This window comes from Ranitomeya variabilis, chromosome 1, assembly GCF_051348905.1.
Source record: "Ranitomeya variabilis isolate aRanVar5 chromosome 1, aRanVar5.hap1, whole genome shotgun sequence".
Lineage (NCBI taxonomy): Eukaryota > Metazoa > Chordata > Amphibia > Anura > Dendrobatidae > Ranitomeya > Ranitomeya variabilis.
In genome coordinates this window covers 636,770,749-636,788,970 of record NC_135232.1, presented here as the reverse complement: position 1 = coordinate 636,788,970, position 18,222 = coordinate 636,770,749, and the positions used below count along the sequence as shown (strand labels likewise).

General features: G+C 45.1%; 1 protein-coding gene across 1 annotated transcript in view; it reads left to right on the top strand.

Annotated features, from left to right (window-relative positions):
- Positions 1–18,222, top strand: part of PRKD1 (protein kinase D1) — a 157,511-nt gene that overhangs the window by 94,575 nt on the left and 44,714 nt on the right. The window contains exons 3-4 of the mRNA XM_077260916.1: positions 14,332–14,463; positions 17,105–17,265. Of these exons, the coding sequence (XP_077117031.1) occupies positions 14,332–14,463; positions 17,105–17,265 (293 nt within the window). The remainder of the gene's footprint in view (positions 1–14,331; positions 14,464–17,104; positions 17,266–18,222) is intronic.

Here is an 18,222-nt window from a genome sequence, read left to right as displayed (position 1 = left end):
GGGACAGCGCTACAGTAAGCGCTGTCCCCCCCACTGGTGCTGAATCCGCGATTCATATGTTCCCCGCAGCAGCGTTTGCTGCAGAGAAAATATGAATAATAGTGTTTAAAATAAAGATCTATGTGTCCCCCGCCCTCCCACCCCCTGTGCGCCCCCCCACCCCCTGTGCGCCCCCCCACCCCCTGTGCGCCCCCCCGCTGTTCTGAAAATACTCACCCGCTCCCTCGTTGGCTGACGCTGCTTCCTGGTCTGGCCCCATCTTCTCCTGTATGCGGTCACGTGGGGCCGCCGATTACAGTCATGAATAGGCGGCTCCACCCCTATGGGAGGTGGAGCCGCCTATTCATGACTGTAAATGAGCAGCCCCACATGACCGCATACAGGAGAAGATCTTTATTTTAAACACTATTATTCATATTTTCTCTGCAGCAAACGCTGCTGCAGGGAACATATGAATCGCGGCTTCAGCACCAGATGCTGGTACGTGTGGTACCCAGCACGGTGCGTGTGGTACCCAGTGGGCACACGGGCGGCACAAGTGTGCCGCACGTGTGCCACACTGATGTTCACCAGAAACGCAGGGGCACACGGACACGGATAATTCCGGTACCGATTGTTTCCGGTACCGGAATTATCTGGACGTGTGGGACAGCCCTAACATTCATCCAGACAAGGACTGGAGTGATTTCGAGCCAAAAAAAAAAATGATCCTGTCAAAAACACGTCAAACTCTGGCTCACAGGTCAAACCTGGCCCCCAAGGTGAGAATGTTTGGCCTGCGATGCCAGGTGGGTTATATGCCCTCACGCCTGGCATCGCACCTTCAACTGTATCAGTGTGCTAGATGATGAAATAGGGAGCTGTCCGCTGACGCGTCCTCTTTCACCATCCTCCATCTGCATCCGACATCTCAGCACAGTGGGCGTGATGACGTCAATACAACGTACCCATTATGCCGATCAGTTAAAGAGCTTCAGTTTGCTGTAGAGACCAGAGCAGCAGGCAACCTGGGAGAGGTGGTATTATTATTATTTTTTTTTTTTTGTGTGTGTGAGGTCCTTTATTCTGTGTGGAGGATAATTCATGAGGCCTTTTATACTGTATAAAGCACTATGTGGTGTCCATTATACTGTATGGATGACTATGTGGCCTCCATTATACTTTATGTTGGACTATGTGGGGCCCTTATACTGTGTGGAGCACTATGTGGAGCCCATTATATTTTATAGGGCACAATGTGGGGCCCATTATACTGTATGGAACACAATGTGGGGCCCATTATACTGTATAGAGCACTATGTAGGGCTCATTATACTGCATGGAGTACTATGTGGGGCCTATTGTACTGTATAGAGCACTATGTGAGGCCTATTATACTGTATATAAGTTGGCCAATATATTGTATACAACACTATGGGACCATTATACTGTATAGAGCACTATGTGTGGCCATTATACATAGTCTTCCATACAGTATAATGACCTCACATAGTTCTCCATACAGTTTGTTGGCCTCACATAGTGCTCCATATAATATAATGGCCCCACATAGTGCTCTGTACAGTATAATGGTCCCATAGTGCTCTATACAATATAATAGCCAACTTCTATACAGTATAATATTCCTCAAATAGTGCTCTATACAGTATATTGACCCCACATAGTGCTCTGTGTAGTATATTGGCCACACATAGTGCTCCATACAATATAGTGGACCCACATAGTGATCCATAAAATAATCCTCACCTTTTTTTATCCTCAGTTATTATTTATTTAAATTAGGCCATTGGGCCCTATGCTTTTTACTACATAATATATTATTCCAGTATGCTCCATTTGTGATTGTTTTACTTTATTCTAAGATCTAATAATTAAAATGTACTTTGTTCATCGGACAACTCCAAAGTTTGTTCCTATATGAAAAGGTTCAACATAATATTTGATAAGGAAAATCTTCCTCAATTGTAGACATTTAAAAAAAAAAAAAACTGGAGAAAAATCAATGCTGAATTCAGACCAAATCTTGATGTAGGCGCTATTGCGGTAGTTCCACCTTAAGGTTGTTCTAACGCAGGCTGTCTTTTAACAATTCAGTTTTCCCGTATGTTAGAACCGTAATCACGGTGATTGTTAGATACAGTAATCACCTGTTACCTGCAGTAACACTGAATCATTAAAACATCAAGGCCATGTACTTTTTTTTTTTTTTGCATCTGCTTCTCAATGTGCCAATGAAGGTCATAAAGTTGCCACTCCACCATTAAAGTATTGCTTGCATGATCGAGAGTCCCACGTTATCATTGCTTATACCTAACATTGATGCCGTGCCCCTAGTCTTTTGTAAGATCCTTGGAAGAAATAAATCACGTGCCAGTCCTTTCTATTCACCACACATGTACTTGTAAATGTAAATTATATCAAATCTATGGAGTCTTCTATTTTTTTTCTACGCTCAAGAAGCCCACATTGGACCTTGTTTTATGAGTAAAGATTTGATTTGGTTATCTTGCAGTTCTTTCAGATAGATTCCTGCTGTTTCTATATGTAGATGTTATTTGGGCGGTGATTGACAGTATCCCAGGAAAGATGTCAGTCACTAAGCGGGACTCGCCCACTGGACTCCTAAGCATACAGTGAGCAGGGATTTCAATGAATAAAGCACAATTGTTGAAAATCTATATTGATTAGTGATGAGCGAACGTGCCCAGACAACGTCTTATCCGAGTATCTTGTAGTGCTCTTATATTATGTTCGAGTCCCTGCGGCTGCATGATTTGTGACTGGTAGACAGCCTGATCACATGTGGGGATTGCCTGTTTGTTAGGGAATATCCACATATGATCAGACTGTATAACAGCCGCAAATCATGCAGCCGCAGGGACAGGAACATAATATAAGAGCACTGAGCAGATACTCGGATAGCACCCGCTCATGCTCGGATAAGGCTACTTTCACAGTTCAGTCGGTATGGGGCCGTCGCAAACCGTTGGCCCGGCGTACCGACGGACGTTGTGCTAAATTTAGCACAACGTGGGCAGCGGATGCAGTTTTACAACGCATCCGCTGCCCATTGTGATGAGCGGGGAGGAGGGGGCCGAGTTCCGGCCGTGCATGCACAGTCGGAAATGGCGGACATGTCGCACAAAAAAAGTTACATTGAACTTTTTTTGTGCGTCGCGGCCGCCAAAACACGTCCATACGTCGCAGTTCGTTGTGCATTAAAGTCAATGGCAAAAAAACGGATCCTGCGGGCACATTTGCAGGATCCGTTTTTTTGCCAAACCGACGGATTGCGACGTATCCATAAAGACAGAAGTGGGAAAGTACCCTAAGACGTTGTCCGGGCACGTTCGCTCATCACTAATATTGATATGTTCAGGTCTTCTTGCTCCATAGAATGCTGCCCATAGATTGGACTGCATGTACAAAGTGATAGGTTCCCATTAAAGGAGCACACCGGTTACTAAGGGCAACAAGTGTGTGGATGGGGTGCAGCTGAGATAACCTCTGGGGGGCACCTTCCATATTCACACATCTGTGTTTCATGGTCCAAGCACGAATCGGCCGCAGGTCTCCCGATCTGAACTTGACAGTCTTAAAATTGCCTACAAGGCTGTCAGGTATGGTCCAGCATCCCATCCGTAAATGATGGTCTGTATTTAGACCACGACACCCGGATGTGTGAATATGGCATTAAGAGGGGCCTCCCAGAGGTGATCTCGGCTGCACCCTTTATAGCCTTCTCTAGAAGGATGAGCTCCGTTCTCAGACAGTAAGATTGTCTTAGGCCTCTTTCACACTTCAGTTGTTTGGCGTCAGTCTAAATCCGCCATTTTCCTCAAAAACGGATCCGTTTTTTTTTTCGACGGATTCGTTTTTTTCCCTGTAGACTTGCATTAGCGACGGATTGTGACGGATGGTCGTCCGTTCCATCCGTCATGCGACGGATCCGTCAAAATTTGGCGGACGTCATCTAGACATTGACGGTCATTGCAACGTTTTTTGTCTGCGTTGAAATGGCGGATCGCGACGGATCCGTCGCGTCCGTCATTTCATAGAATGGCCACCTATGGGCGGCGGATCCGTCGCGACCGTCATTTCGGCGGATCCTTCGCCCCAATCCGTTTTTTCAATTTTTTTCAATTGCGCATGCTCCAAAAAGTATATACAACCCCCGAGTAACGGATCCGTCAAAAAAACGGATCCGTTACATCCGTTTTTTCAACTATTGTGACCGAACCGTCGATCCGTCATTATGTCGGAAGTGACTGACGCCAAAAAACTGAAGTGTGAAAGAAGCCTTAGAGAAAGCCAAGAGAAGAGGAGCAGCGATAATTGTACTTGAGCACGTCAGAGAGCCGCCATTAGATGTGTACTGATGCGAGCGCTATTCCAATCCTCCTGCCACATCCATCCGTGGCCAGGTTATCAGGATAGCCAGGGTCATTATCTCCAGGAATGCTAGGTGTCAGGAAGAAAACCCTGAATTGTATCTTTGTCATCTAGTGCTTAATGGAGTGTAAGTGCCATTGGCTATGTGCGAAGAATGGGGTCAGAACACGCAGCCTGAATAAGGTTGGTGACATTGTGCTGGGACTCGCTGACGCTACTAATTAAAGCCTAGCAACCCAGCAGCGTTTAATTACTCTGGTGCTAAAGTTTATGCCTACAGCCTGTAAAACCAAAGAATTTCACTGCCATCCAAGGGCACATTCTCCTCTGCATTTTAATGATGTGTTTATATAGGTAGCTGTGAGCAGCCATCCTCACCATGGAGGAAATGCTGCCTTTATTGCTCTTTTCTCAGGTTAACCCTTGCACCATTTGTCCCAGACTGACTACATGTCCACTAGGCCCGTCTCCTGGTTTTCCAAGTGTTCCCAGTATTAAAAACAGACTGGTGCCGGCCAAGAAATGGCCTTTGTCAAGCTGCGGTGTCAGCAGCAGTAAACTTGTCATGTGGGGATTCTCTGAATTATATCCATTACCTGAATCCCTCCCTTTATGACTTAGGAGTGTTTTGTGGGTATTTCACAGTCACTATGGCCACACTGTCTGCAACCTTGAGACGCCCCATAATGCAGGGGCCATAAACCTTGCTAACGGGTTTATGGAGAATTTCACTCCTGCTACTTTCTCTGTTACTTTAAGTGAATCGGGAAATACTTACAAGTAAGCCATTTGCAAGGAGCGGTGGTGAATTCTGGAGCCTCTTGTAAAGCCACAACTTGTTTTTCCTTTTTTAGTATATCGTAAGCGCCATTTTATGATGTGTCTATATACTCTAAATAAAGGGTTAATTAGCTATTTTGCTCTGATCAGTTACTACCTGTTCTTAGGTTACAAGCTTGGTTATCAGTATCACTCTGACTTTTCTACAATCTTGAGGCTGTTTCCGCTTGGCGTTTTTCTTTTTTTCTTTTTCCGTGCAGCCAAATGCTTCATGCTCGTCTATAAAAAAAAATAAAAATTTGGGGGGGATGTGGATTACATCTGTGATTTGTCTACAGTATGTTAATAAAGTTAGTTTTATTAACCAAAAATGAAAAAAAAAAATGCAGCACAAAAGTGCTGCGACGTTACAGCGTTTTTTTGCAATTTCTCACTACTTTCCGTGGGTTAAAAAAAACGCTGAAAGAATTGACATACAAATTTTCCAAAACCACTGCAATGCTCAAATTCGGCCAGGAAAAAAGTGTAAGTGTGTGTGTGTATATATATATATATATATATATATATATATATATATATATATATATATATATATATATATATATATATATATATATATATATATATATATATATATATGATTTCTGAAATCTTATAGCTGTAGCTGGTACTGAGAAATGCAGCTTCTTTTCTGCAGAAAAAAACCCCATGTATGTGAACATAGCCCGAATAATTATGGTGCCCATGTGCATTGGATCAACCAGTTCTGGACCGAACTCCTTTGCCCTGTTCCTGAGCAGGCACATCTTTTTTTTCTTACATAAGCTTTTTGTTTATCGCGCTAAATGTTTTTTTCATTTGGATATCCAAATAATTTTTGTCTCTTTTTGGGGGACAACTGGGGTTAAGTTCTATGAAATATTTATATTCCCCATTTTTTTTGGTATTTTTTTACGATTACAGGGGAAATGTAAAAACAAAAACGGAAAGAACCTGTAGGACTGCTAAAACACTTAATATTGTGTTCTCCTTTTCACAGAAATTACTTTTGTATATAGGACATTTTATTTGTGGCGACGGTTGGGCTGGAACTGCCATTTGGACTGGCGGTGCACTTTTTTTTATGGTATATTTTTTTCCCTTTTTTTTTAATGTACGATGCCCCCCATTAGTTCTCAAAAGACCGAGGTCAGGGGCACTTTAAGACATTGATACATTTTTTTGTCATGGCTGATTTCCCCCTTGGGCTGATATTTTCATCAGTCACAGGGAAGATTCAGCCTCCTGCCGGCATAGCAGAGCTGACTGTTTTTTGTAGGACCCAGCAGCTCCAGTCCCCTACAAAAACCCAGTGATCACATGAGCTTTGGGTCCGGAGGAGGAAGCACTGTCAGTACTTCCTAATCTGTATTCAGAGCTCTTATTCAGCATTGTGGATTCAGTGATGAATTAGGTAGAGATGGTAATAAACCATGTCTGCCTTGACTGGGAGTCCAGCTGTGTCTGATAGCCGGCTCCTGCCTCACAGCAACATAATGATATGAAAGCAGCTTGCTCTGCAATGATGTTTTAGAAGGACAGTGCAAAGTGCGGACGTTCTGGATGTATAAAGTCTGTGGGTGGTCCAGAACTGGTTAAGGGCAATTTCACATGAAGGCCAGTCACATCTATGAATTGTGGATATGCCGGTGTCTGTGCAGCTCCATATGCTCTTGAACATCACAGACAGGTGATAATGCCTTTAAAATTTCATCCACCACCCAGACAGGATTAGTACATACAGGGAATTTTTTTCACACAAACTGAGGTGTGTAAATTAGCAAAATGATATAAAGAGTGGGCAATTTTTGAAATGACATGCCCTAAAGGATCGCCAGCTTTTCCTCTCATTAGGTCACACTTTGTCGTCGCCATTTCAATCATTTGCAGGACGTACATGCCTTATAAAGGTTTTCAGTCAATAATATTGACTGTTGTGAGTCTTATATAACGCTCTATACATGTCACAGGCTGTTTTCACCCTGGGGTTGATGGATGCATTAAGGATGGCGACGACACGATGACCCCCAAATGAGTGTGGAAAATAATGCGTGAAGGATGGTGGCACCTGCCTGGATTTTCACGGCAATGTGCATGAGAATTGGGCGCAGTGTCAGGGAACGTTCGGTACCTGCCACATCACATGGAGCCTTGTATGCTTATCTTATGCATTTGTCTGTCTGCTTGTGTCATGACAGATGCTCTTTATTGGCAAACTAATACACCTCCGCACTGATCCAACAATGGATTTAGCCGTAAGTTGTGATTCTCGATGAATTAAGAGCTGAACAATTGTAAGAAGATGTTTAGGTTGGAGGGGGTTTTATATAGGGATTTCTTTTAAAGATTATCTGGTGATCTTTAGGCTGAGCCCTTCTTGTACAGTCTCAAAACATAGGGGGCGACTCAAGAGAAGCCCAGGAGGATGTAGAGGAGCTCGTATTCATTAGGTCTGAGCAATCATTGGCATGTGTGCCACAGACAGCTTATAGGTCATCTAACTGGTACACGGGTAGTACGCTTATATTGGTGCCACTATTGCTCCATGTGCAAGTGGCTAGGGGTTCAACTCCTTGTAGATGATGTTGTGGGATTTGAATGTAAGACCCCAGAGCAACCGTGCTAACCACTGAGCCACCATGCTGCACTTATGAAATCCCATACTAAATCTGGAAGCAATAATTTGGAGTTGTTTCTCCATATCTCCCCCTCAGCAGATATAACACCTTCCACTCTTTTGGGAAGACTTTCTATAAGTTTTTTGAGGTGTCTGTAAGAAGCTTTTTCCATTCATCCAGAAGCATTTGTGATGTCAGACACTCCATTCAAATTCATCATAAAAGTGTTTGGTGGATTTGAGGTCAGGGCAATCTGCGATCGGTCATGTTCTTTCACACCACAGTACCCCACCATACCTTTATGGACCGTGCACTGGATATTCATGGTGAACAGAGAAGGACCTTCCCAAACTGTTCCCACAATTTAAAAGCCTAGAGTTGCCATAACTGTCTTGGTGTGCTGAAGCATTAAAGGGGTTGTCCACTACTAGGACGACTCCTTCTTGATCTAAATGTTTAGCCCTAATAAAATGAATAGGGTTATACTCACCTTCCGCACCCATGCTGTTCCCACGGTGTCGGCACTCTCATTTCCAGGGCGCTGGTGAGGTTGTTGTGACATTTGACCCTGGCACCCAATCAGCACTGGCGTCCGTCTCCACCTTTGTACGAATTCAACATGTAGAGGAAGTCAGAGATCAGCTGCAGCCTGGACTTCCTCTTCATTTTCAATTCATACAAAGACTGAGACAGTGACGCCATCGCTGATTGGGCGCCGGGCACATGATAGCCCTGGGACCGAGAGTGCCAACACTGCTAGAACGGCTCCGAAACAGGAGGTGAGTATAGGCTGTTCTATTTTATCAGGGCTAAACATATAGCTCAAGAAGGGGTTGTCCTAGTAGTGGACAACCTGTATAAGATTTTCCTTCACTGGAACTAAAGGGCTTAGTCTGACCTGAAAAATGACCCCATAGCATTATCCCTCCTCCACCAAACTGTACAGCTGGCACAGTACTGTCAGGTAATGTCCTTCTGGCATTCACCAAACCCAGACTTAGTTATCAGATTGCCAGCTAGAGGCTCCATTCATTATGGCACAGAAGATATTCCCACTGCTCCAGAGTCCAGAGCCATGAAGAGCAGTGAGATTATGGTGCTTTCTGCCACATGATGTTTTAATGGTTGATTCACTAAAATAACTTCAAGGATGCCTGCATGTCTTTACTTAAAAATATAACATTACAGGTTATGGGCACTAGATTCTGTGATGGGGCGTTGATTTGGGGAAATTGTTTCATTACTGTATGTGAAGCCGGGAAATATTGTCCGCTAATATGGTGCTATTAATGTCTGCCCATGGGGTGTTTCCCTTCCTCTGGACCAACACTGTAGCTTTGTAGTTTGGTGTATGGACCGGTGCCTTGTTTTCAACTTGATCAAATTTATAACTATGAAACTAGTGAAACAGTGAATTGTAGATGAGCGAGAGGACAGGTAAAGCTTTGTCCAAGAACTTGCCAAAACATTTGAGGATTGTTGCAGAATTGTTTTATGTCACTTTTGTGGGTGCTTTGTGTGGGAAATGGTCTACATATGGTCAGCCCACAGAAAAGTTGTATGATTTACGGGTTTCCTGTTCTTTGACAGATGTCAACCTCCTCTGTGATATTTCCACACCACAGAGATCTATCGTATAAATGAAAGCTGTAGCACTGTGAATGAGATGACCGGGGAGCAGCAGGGTAATAAATGATGCAGGCAGCGCGGGCCGAGCATTCTGGAGTCTGCCTATCCAGCAGCATTGGCTGACTGTCCTGGAGTCTGTCGATCCAGCAGCACGGGCCGAGTGTCCTGGAGTCTGCCCATCCAGCAGCACGGGCCGAGTGTCCTGGAGTCTGTCCATCCAGCAGTACGGACCGAGTGTCCTGGAGTCTGCCCATCCAGCAGTACTGGCCGAGTGTCCTGGAGTCTGTCCATCCAGCAGCACGGGCCGAGTGTCCTGGAGTCTGCCCATCCAGCAGCACGGGCCGAGTGTCCTGGAGTCTGCCCATCCAGCAGTACTGGCCGAGTGTCCTGGAGTCTGTCCATCCAGCAGCACGGGCCGAGTGTCCTGGAGTCTGCCCATCCAGCAGCACGGGCCGAGTGTCCTGGAGTCTGTCCATCCAGCAGCACAGGCCGAGTGTCCTGGAGTCTGTCCATCCAGCAGCACGGGCCGAGTTTCCTGGAGTCTGCCCATCCAGCAGCACGGGCCGAGTGTCCTGGAGTCTGCCCATCCAGCAGCACGGGCCGAGTGTCCTGGAGTCTGCCCATCCAGCAGCACGGGCCGAGTGTCCTGGAGTGTGCCCATCCAGCAGTACGGGCCGAGTGTCCTGGAGTCTGCCCATCCAGCAGTACGGGCCGAGTGTCCTGGAGTCTGCCCATCCAGCAGTATGGGCCAAGTGTCCTGGAGCCTGCCTATTCAGCAGTACGGACCGAGTGTCCTGGAGTCTGTCCATCCAGCAGCACAGGCCGAGCGTGCTGGAGTCTGTCCATCCAGTAGCATGGACTGAGCGTCCTGCATTCTGTCCATCTAGCAGCACGGGCCGAGCATGCTGCAGTTTGTTCATCCAGTTGTTGACAATGGATACTATCTCACATACACTCACCGGCCACTTTATTAGGTACACCATGCTAGTAACGGGTTGGACCCCCTTTTGCCTTCAGAACTGCCTCAATTCTTCGTGGCATAGATTCAACAAGGTGCTGGAAGCATTCCTCAGAGATTTTGGTCTATATTGACATGATGGCATCACACAGTTGCCGCAGATTTGTCGGCTGCACATCCCAAAGATGCTCCATACAAGGCAGAATGGATCCATGCTTTCATGTTGTTTACGCCAATTTCTGACCCTACCATCCGAATGTCGCAGCAGAAATCGAGACTCATCAGACCAAGCAACGTTTTTCCAATCTTCTACTGTCCAATTTTGATGAGCTTGTACAAATTGTAGCCTCAGTTTCCTGTTCTTAGCTGAAAGGAGTGGTACCCGGTGTGGTCTTCTGCTGCTGTAGCCCATCTGCCTCAAAGTTCGACGCACTGTGCGTTCAGAGATGCTCTTAGGCCTACCTTGGTTGTAACGGGTGGCGATTTGAGTCACTGTTGCCTTTCTATCAGCTCAAACCAGTCTGCCCATTCTCCTCTGACCTCTGGCATCAACAAGGCATTTCCGCCCACAGAACTGCCGCTCACTGGATTTTTTTTCTTTTTCGGACCATTCTCTGTAAACCCTAGAGATGGTTGTGCGTGAAAATCCCAGTAGATCAGCAGTTTCTGAAATACTCAGACCAGCCCTTCTGGCACCAACAACCATGCCACGTTCAAAGGCACTCAAATCACCTTTCTTCCCCATACTGATGCTCGGTTTGAACTGCAGGAGATTGTCTTGACCATGTCTACATGCCTAAATGCACTGAGTTGCCGCTATGTGATTGGCTGATTAGAAATTAAGTGTTAACAAGAAGTTGGACAGGTGTACCTAATAAAGTGGCCGGTGAGTGTACATGGAAGACTAATGTGCTGTATAAAATATAACTAATATATATATATATATATAAATTAATGTGCATTCTCATAAAACATACTTATTGTCCTAATATCCTAAAAATGGGTTAATACACTTGCAGATCTCGTCCAATAACTACTGATCAATGATCTCACTATTTAGTCCGTGCTCCTATAAGACATTTTACAGACCTATACAAAGTGTATGTGAATGAGCGATGGGTGATATGATCAATTGGCTCCTATTCACATTGCATTTTCATCAGCAAATTCCCTGCTTGAAACTGGCAGTAGTTTGTAGGCCGCGTAAACAATCTGCTCAGTCAATGAACAAGTGCTTCGCTCATTTGTCGGCTTGTTCCTGCTATGTTCACGTGGATGCCAGGTCGGGAACTAGCGCTGTATACAAGGCATTCATGTGACTCTGCCGAGCCTGCACGGAGGAAGTAATGCCCTGACTGACCATGAATTCCTGCTATACAAAAGGATATGGCATGTTGGCAGTCAGCATGCTTGATCACTTTGGAGTTCATAAAGCCCCATGCACATAAAATCATTCATCATCTTCTACCCACCCCGTAAATAAAGCTTGAAGTCTCCCAGCCATGGACCCTATTTTGTGCTTGTACCCCCATTATATTCTTCCTTTACTGTCTCCCCTATGCCTTGCTTGATAACCAGGAAAGCCTGTGAATACAGGTGGTCAATGTTGGTCTCTGTTCACTGTATTGAAGTTTTTAGGCCATTCTTCGATTTGACAGAAAGGTGTAATGTCTCCATCCCAGGCCTTCTGCCGGTCCTACAGCCTCTGATGTGCCCCTTAAGGCCCTTGCATTGAGGCTATGGCAGTAATGCAGAGACCTCCGCTTCAGGACCATAACTGGCTACGTTTCTGGACATTGTAGTGTTTACTGGATTAAGGAGATGAACTAACACTGTAATTTTGTGCAAACATGGCCCCTCTAGAGAAAGATCGAGAAGCCCTGCCCTAATGTCAGATTCACCACCGTACATCGCTGTGACGTCAGTACCTTGTGTGAGTATTTCATGCTCGTGTGTGACTTTCACAGGAATCCAGGCGAGTGACCGGCTACCATGTGCATTCTTACTCTTGTACGCATTCTTCTTCAGTAAATCTATTACTGACAACATGAAGATCAGCAACACTTTATGCAAGTCTGTTTTACTTGGGTAAAAAAAATGTTAATATATATGTCTATTTACCGTATATAGATTGTGTATATCCAGTAGATTGTAAGTTTGTGAGCAGGACCCTCACTCCTCCTATAACTGGTGAGTAGAGATGTGCGAATGTTTGGAATCGGTCACCGACTCTGAGTTTGCCATATTCGTGCCATATTGGTACCCTATTCATGCCGAATTTATGTCTGATCGGTTCAGAACATATTCAGTCATTTCTGCTCCCATTGACTCTAATTACGTTCGGCTGTGTTTGGCGAATATTGCAAATACAGTATTCTCCACCGATCGTAATCGGAACCGAATTTTGAAAAATTTGCTCAACTCTACTGGTGAGCTATATGTTACTTTGTATTGTTTCTCTTATCTGTACATGTCCCCGCTTAGTTGTGAAGTGCTGCAGAATATATATTCCATTTATGAAGTCTCTCCAAGGTGTACTCACACATATAGTATACTCTCATGGTAGGCTCCTTTAGCATTGCGTTCGGCACCCTTTCAGTAGCCCCATCAGGGTTAATGTCTGAACCCCCGTATGCTCTGACAGTACCATAGACTATAATGGTGCTGGCAGAGCGAACGTGCACTCTGTTGTGCATCATTTTTGGGCTTATGCACCTCCTGGATGCGGACACTCTCGAAAATGATGCTCAGCAGAGCGCACTTTCAATTTGTTGGAACCATTATAGTTTATGGCCTCATTGAATGTGCATCCGAATCCCGTTTTGCGGGGAGGGAGGCATTCAGTCATAAGCCCCGACGGGGCCACTAAACGTGGCAAAGCACAGTGTGAAAGCACCCTTACAGATATGTACATAATGAAAAAATGAAAACTAAATTTTAAAGGCCTCTCGATGTATTGAGTATGAGCACCACCTGCAGAAGTCGTGCACTGACGCGCCTTGTCTGCTATTAGGTTATTACTGGTTCTTTGAGGAGTGTTCTGCCACACTGAAGGCACTTGGGCAAATCCTCAAGATCCTCTGCTGGCAACCAATGATGTTCCAGATGTGCGGTTAGTCTGGAGATGCTGCAGGCCATGATGGCATGTTTAGGCCACACAGCTTCTCACTGTAACACGAGCAACATGTTGCCTGGTGGTGTTGTGTAGAAAAACTGCTCTTGGGATGCTGTGGAGAAACGGCCGTGCCACTTTTTCAGCGACCAAATGTAATGTCATTTTGAGATGTTAGTACACCTGGAATGAAGACCGGAGGGATCTGGCTACCACACCGTATTCCCTCACACACCATAATCCCAGGAGTTGGATTGGGGTGATATTCTCAAGAAACTAGATTCACATGAGGCTGATTTGGCACATGGAAAGTTAGCACATCAGTGATAGGGGTCATCTATAATAAAATGTACACCTTGACGTGATTGGATGGCGCTTACGTTCTTTGATGAAAAAACGCTAAGTAGCTTACAGTTTCAACATTTTCTGCAGTATTGGCGTTCATGTATTCATTAGTCGCAGTGTGTAAATAACGTAACATTGTCAACTTACAGTGGACAGATTTTTTTTTTTAAATGTGTGTTCGTTTTATAGGTGTTTTCCGAACCTAAACCTATATGGCATCTCAATGTGGCCTATGTACAGAGCAGAGGTCCTCTGATCTGCCTGGGGAGGTGGAGAATGAACCGATGGGGGTACAACGCTTTCCATTCTCTCCTGTAGCAGCCGCCTCGCCGTTCATTCTCTGCTGGATTATGCCACAAGGTCCCTTGTTGAGAATACTCCTTTATAGTGTTAGCAGTGTCTTCATTCCATTTTGATGCAGCCAGACTAACCTAAATTGAACCGTTTTGTCATTTTAGCCTCTGCAACCTTTGAAGATTTCCAGATTCGTCCACATGCGTTGTATGTCCACTCGTACCGGGCTCCAGCCTTCTGTGACCACTGTGGAGAGATGCTTTGGGGCTTGGTGAGGCAGGGCCTCAAGTGTGAGGGTGAGTATTAGGACCTTTCTGACCATGCGTAATGGAGAACAACTAGCTGTAGATCATTCTTATCACTGTTGTGGCTGATCAATGTTTTCAATGGTAGAGTTGTTGTGATTCCATTCGATTCTCACTTCCTATTTCATTGGCCACGACAGTGATTGGTGGGCGCTGTACAGGAATGGGAGTACTACCTATTACATGCCGGCATCTGTGGCTCCTCTTTTGATGAGCTGACTTGGTGCGACGTCACATGCAATGCTGATGCCAGGCCGGCTAATCCAAAGAAGAGCCGCAAATATCAGCAGGTAACAGCCAAAAGAATGGGACGTGCGCATAGATTCCCATCACGTCTAGTAAATTAATCTCTCTGCGATGCCTTCAGTAGATTTGTCTTTAAGTGCTCTGGAGGGAAAGCCACATGTTTGCTGTGCTACACATCACCAGCTAACACAAGCTGAAGAATGGACTCTGGGGCCATACTGGAAACATTTTCTACAAAAGAATGTCAGAGATGCAATCAAATATTAAAATTGGCACATATATGTTGTGGGGGTTTTTATGGTCTCCACTGTGTATTTGCAGCTGTTTGCAAAAAAAAAAAATTATATTTTCTTGTTCATTTGAGTTTTGTTTCACATCCTAGTTGGTCACTTTTACTTTTTGTCTGGCTATCTGCTGTGTTTGCTAAACAATAGCTCGTTGGTCTGGAAACTGTCAAAATTACTGGAATAGCATTTTCACGAGCCTTCACGTAAACAGCCCTTCCAAATCATGTGTTTGGATTTTTGTCGCATGAGCAGCTATGGAAGGAAGGAAGACGTCTACAGGCTTGGCTGCTCCTTTACTTAACAACTTTTAACACCATAACCCCATATAAAGTTGAAATACAGTGGTGGTTAATACCTTCAAACCCGCCAAAATAGGTAAGAGGGGTCAGAGTCCTTTTGAGGACAAGCTGTGGAAGAATGACTTGTCGTATTCTACAATATACCCAGAGCCGCCGTAAAAGGAATACTATGGACATGTTTGTCTCATCCGATGGGATATATTTGGTGGCAAGTGAACTGTCTAGTTTCAGCGTTAGGCCAGAAAAATGGGCAAAAGTAAAGATCAGAATAACAAGTGTAAAAATGTGATGGCTAGAAGGCTGGGTTTGAGCATCTCCAAAACATGGGGTCTTTTTTCACTATTATCCAAGGTTTTTGGCAAACGATCCCTTACTGCCTTTACTTAGTATGGGAAATTATATATATTTTTTTGAACTTGCTAGATCTTCTTGTTGGATTTTCCCATCTCCAAAACAGCAGGTGTTGCTGGTATGGTGGCTACCTACCCAAATGAATCCAAGGAAGGACTCCATATAAAATGCCTAATGTTTTATACATTGCCCAATATGTTACTGCTGGCTTATGATAGAAAGATGTGAGGACATGTAGCACATTGCAACGTATGCCACTGTTTAGCCACAGACTGGTCAGAGAGCCCATGCTGACCCCCATCAACCTCTGATGATGCCTGCAATTGGTATTCGAGCCTCAGAGCTGGACCAGGGAGCAATAGAGGAAGGTTGGCTAGGCTGATGGATCACATTTTTTTGCCCATCATGCGGAGTTTATAGTGTGTGTACATCACTTACCTGGGAAGAGATGTCTCCAGGATGTACAATGTAAAACACATAGCTGATGGGAGGCTACATGACCCCCAGGATAATGTTCTCCTCAAGTCCTGACTTGTGGATTCAGGTGGATGTTACTTTGGCTTAGATCTTCCTTAACCGTAGCAGCGTTATAGTGTTGGTCTCTGTGAGCAGGATAAAGCTCTCGGCATCACTATTCAGGAATGGTGACAGGAATATGACTTCACAACACCTAATTTTCAATGTCTTTGTGACAGATTTTTTACACCGGCCTTGGAAAGTCAATACTAAGAGTGCAGTTGTGGGTGGAATGAGGCCCTACACAACATTATTTGGTGGCAGTTAATGTTAAGCCTGTCCAGATTTGTCCAAAAAAGGTGATTTTGAAGTAGTAAAATCCAGATTTGTCCAAAAAAGGTGATTTTGAAGTAGTAAATTAACATATTGCTCCGATATGTCCAAATCTCCTATAGGTGATATCCAGATGATCTCCAAGGGTGTAGCATTTGTGACCCCCAGCTATCAGCTGGTGTTGTCACTGTAGGAGAATTGATGCCTTTCATGTCAGTCATTAGGTGGCCAACCATTCACTGTAGTAGGTTGAGCTATGAGAATAAGGGATGACGTTAGTGGCTCTCCATACCTTATTACATCCATTTGCCCGTTTATAGTGTGTATAAACCGGAGATCTCGCTCTTCACTTTTCTTTGTAGAACATTGAAGGTTTCCGGTAGATCAAAGTAACAGTTGTAATTTCTGCGCCCCTGCTATTCCCACGCCATCTCTCCGCTGCTGGCTACGGCAGTGTCGGCATGTTGATGTGACGTGACTGCTGCCACCAATCGCTAGGCACATCGGTGATGCTGATGTAGCTGGCACCATGCATTTTAGCTAAATTTGGATATTTATGTTTACTTCATTCTGAAACTTTGAGAAAAAATCTTTATCGGCCACACGGGCAAGGTCGATATGACAGTGGAAGCCTTAAAGTGTTTTTATATTTTTCTTCAGGATGTGGTCTCAACTATCACAAGCGATGTGCTTTCAAGATACCGAACAACTGTAGTGGTGTCCGGAAACGAAGGTTGTCAAACGTGTCACTAACTGGATTATCCAGCATTCGCACGGTGTCCTCAGAACTGGTCTCCTACTCTTCAGAAGACACCCTTCTGGTAAGTGGCAGTGGGGATGCTCGGGCACATGAGTCTGATAGGCCAGCCTGAAGTACACACGGCCCATCTCCAGCAGTATTAGTAATCCACGTGCTGCAGATAAATTGCATTGTCCATACTGCTGCATAATAAGACGTGGTTCATACTGTAGTCTGAACTCTGCGCTTAGGGTACTGTCACACAGTGGCACTTTTGTCGCTACAACGGTACGATCCGTGATGTTCCAGCGATATCCATACGATATCGCTGTGTCTGACACGCAGCAGCGATCAGGGACCCTGCTGAGAATCGTACGTCGTAGCAGATCGTTTGGAACTTTCTTTCGTCGCTGGAACTCCCGCTGTCATCGCTGGATCGTTGTGTGTGACAGCGATCCAGCGATGCGTTCGCTTGTAACCAGGGTAAACATCGGGTTACTAAGCGCAGGGCCGCGCTTAGTAACCCGATGTTTACCGTGGTTACCAGCGTAAAAGTAAAAAAAAACAAACACTACATACTCACATTCCGGAGTCTGTCCCCCGGCGTTCTGCTTCTCTGCACTGTGAGCGCCGGCCGGCCGGAAAGCGGGCACAGCGGTGACGTCTGACGTCACCGCTGTGCTTTCCGGCTGGCGCAGACACAGTGGAGAGAAGCAGAACGCCGGGGGACAGACACCGGAATGTGAGTATGTACTGTTTGTTTTTTTTTACTTTTACGCTGGTAACCACGGTAAACATTGGGTTACTAAGCGCGGCCCTACGCTTAGTAACCCGATGTTTACCCTGGTTACCCGGGGCCTTCGGCATCGTTGGTCGCTGGAGAGCTGACTGTGTGACAGCTCCCCAGCGACCACACAACCACTTACCCACGATCACGGCCAGGTCGTATCGCTGGTCGTGATCGTTGGTAAATCGTTTAGTGTGACAGTACCCTTAGTCACATTCTGACGCAGTGCCCTATGAAGTGTCATTGTGATTG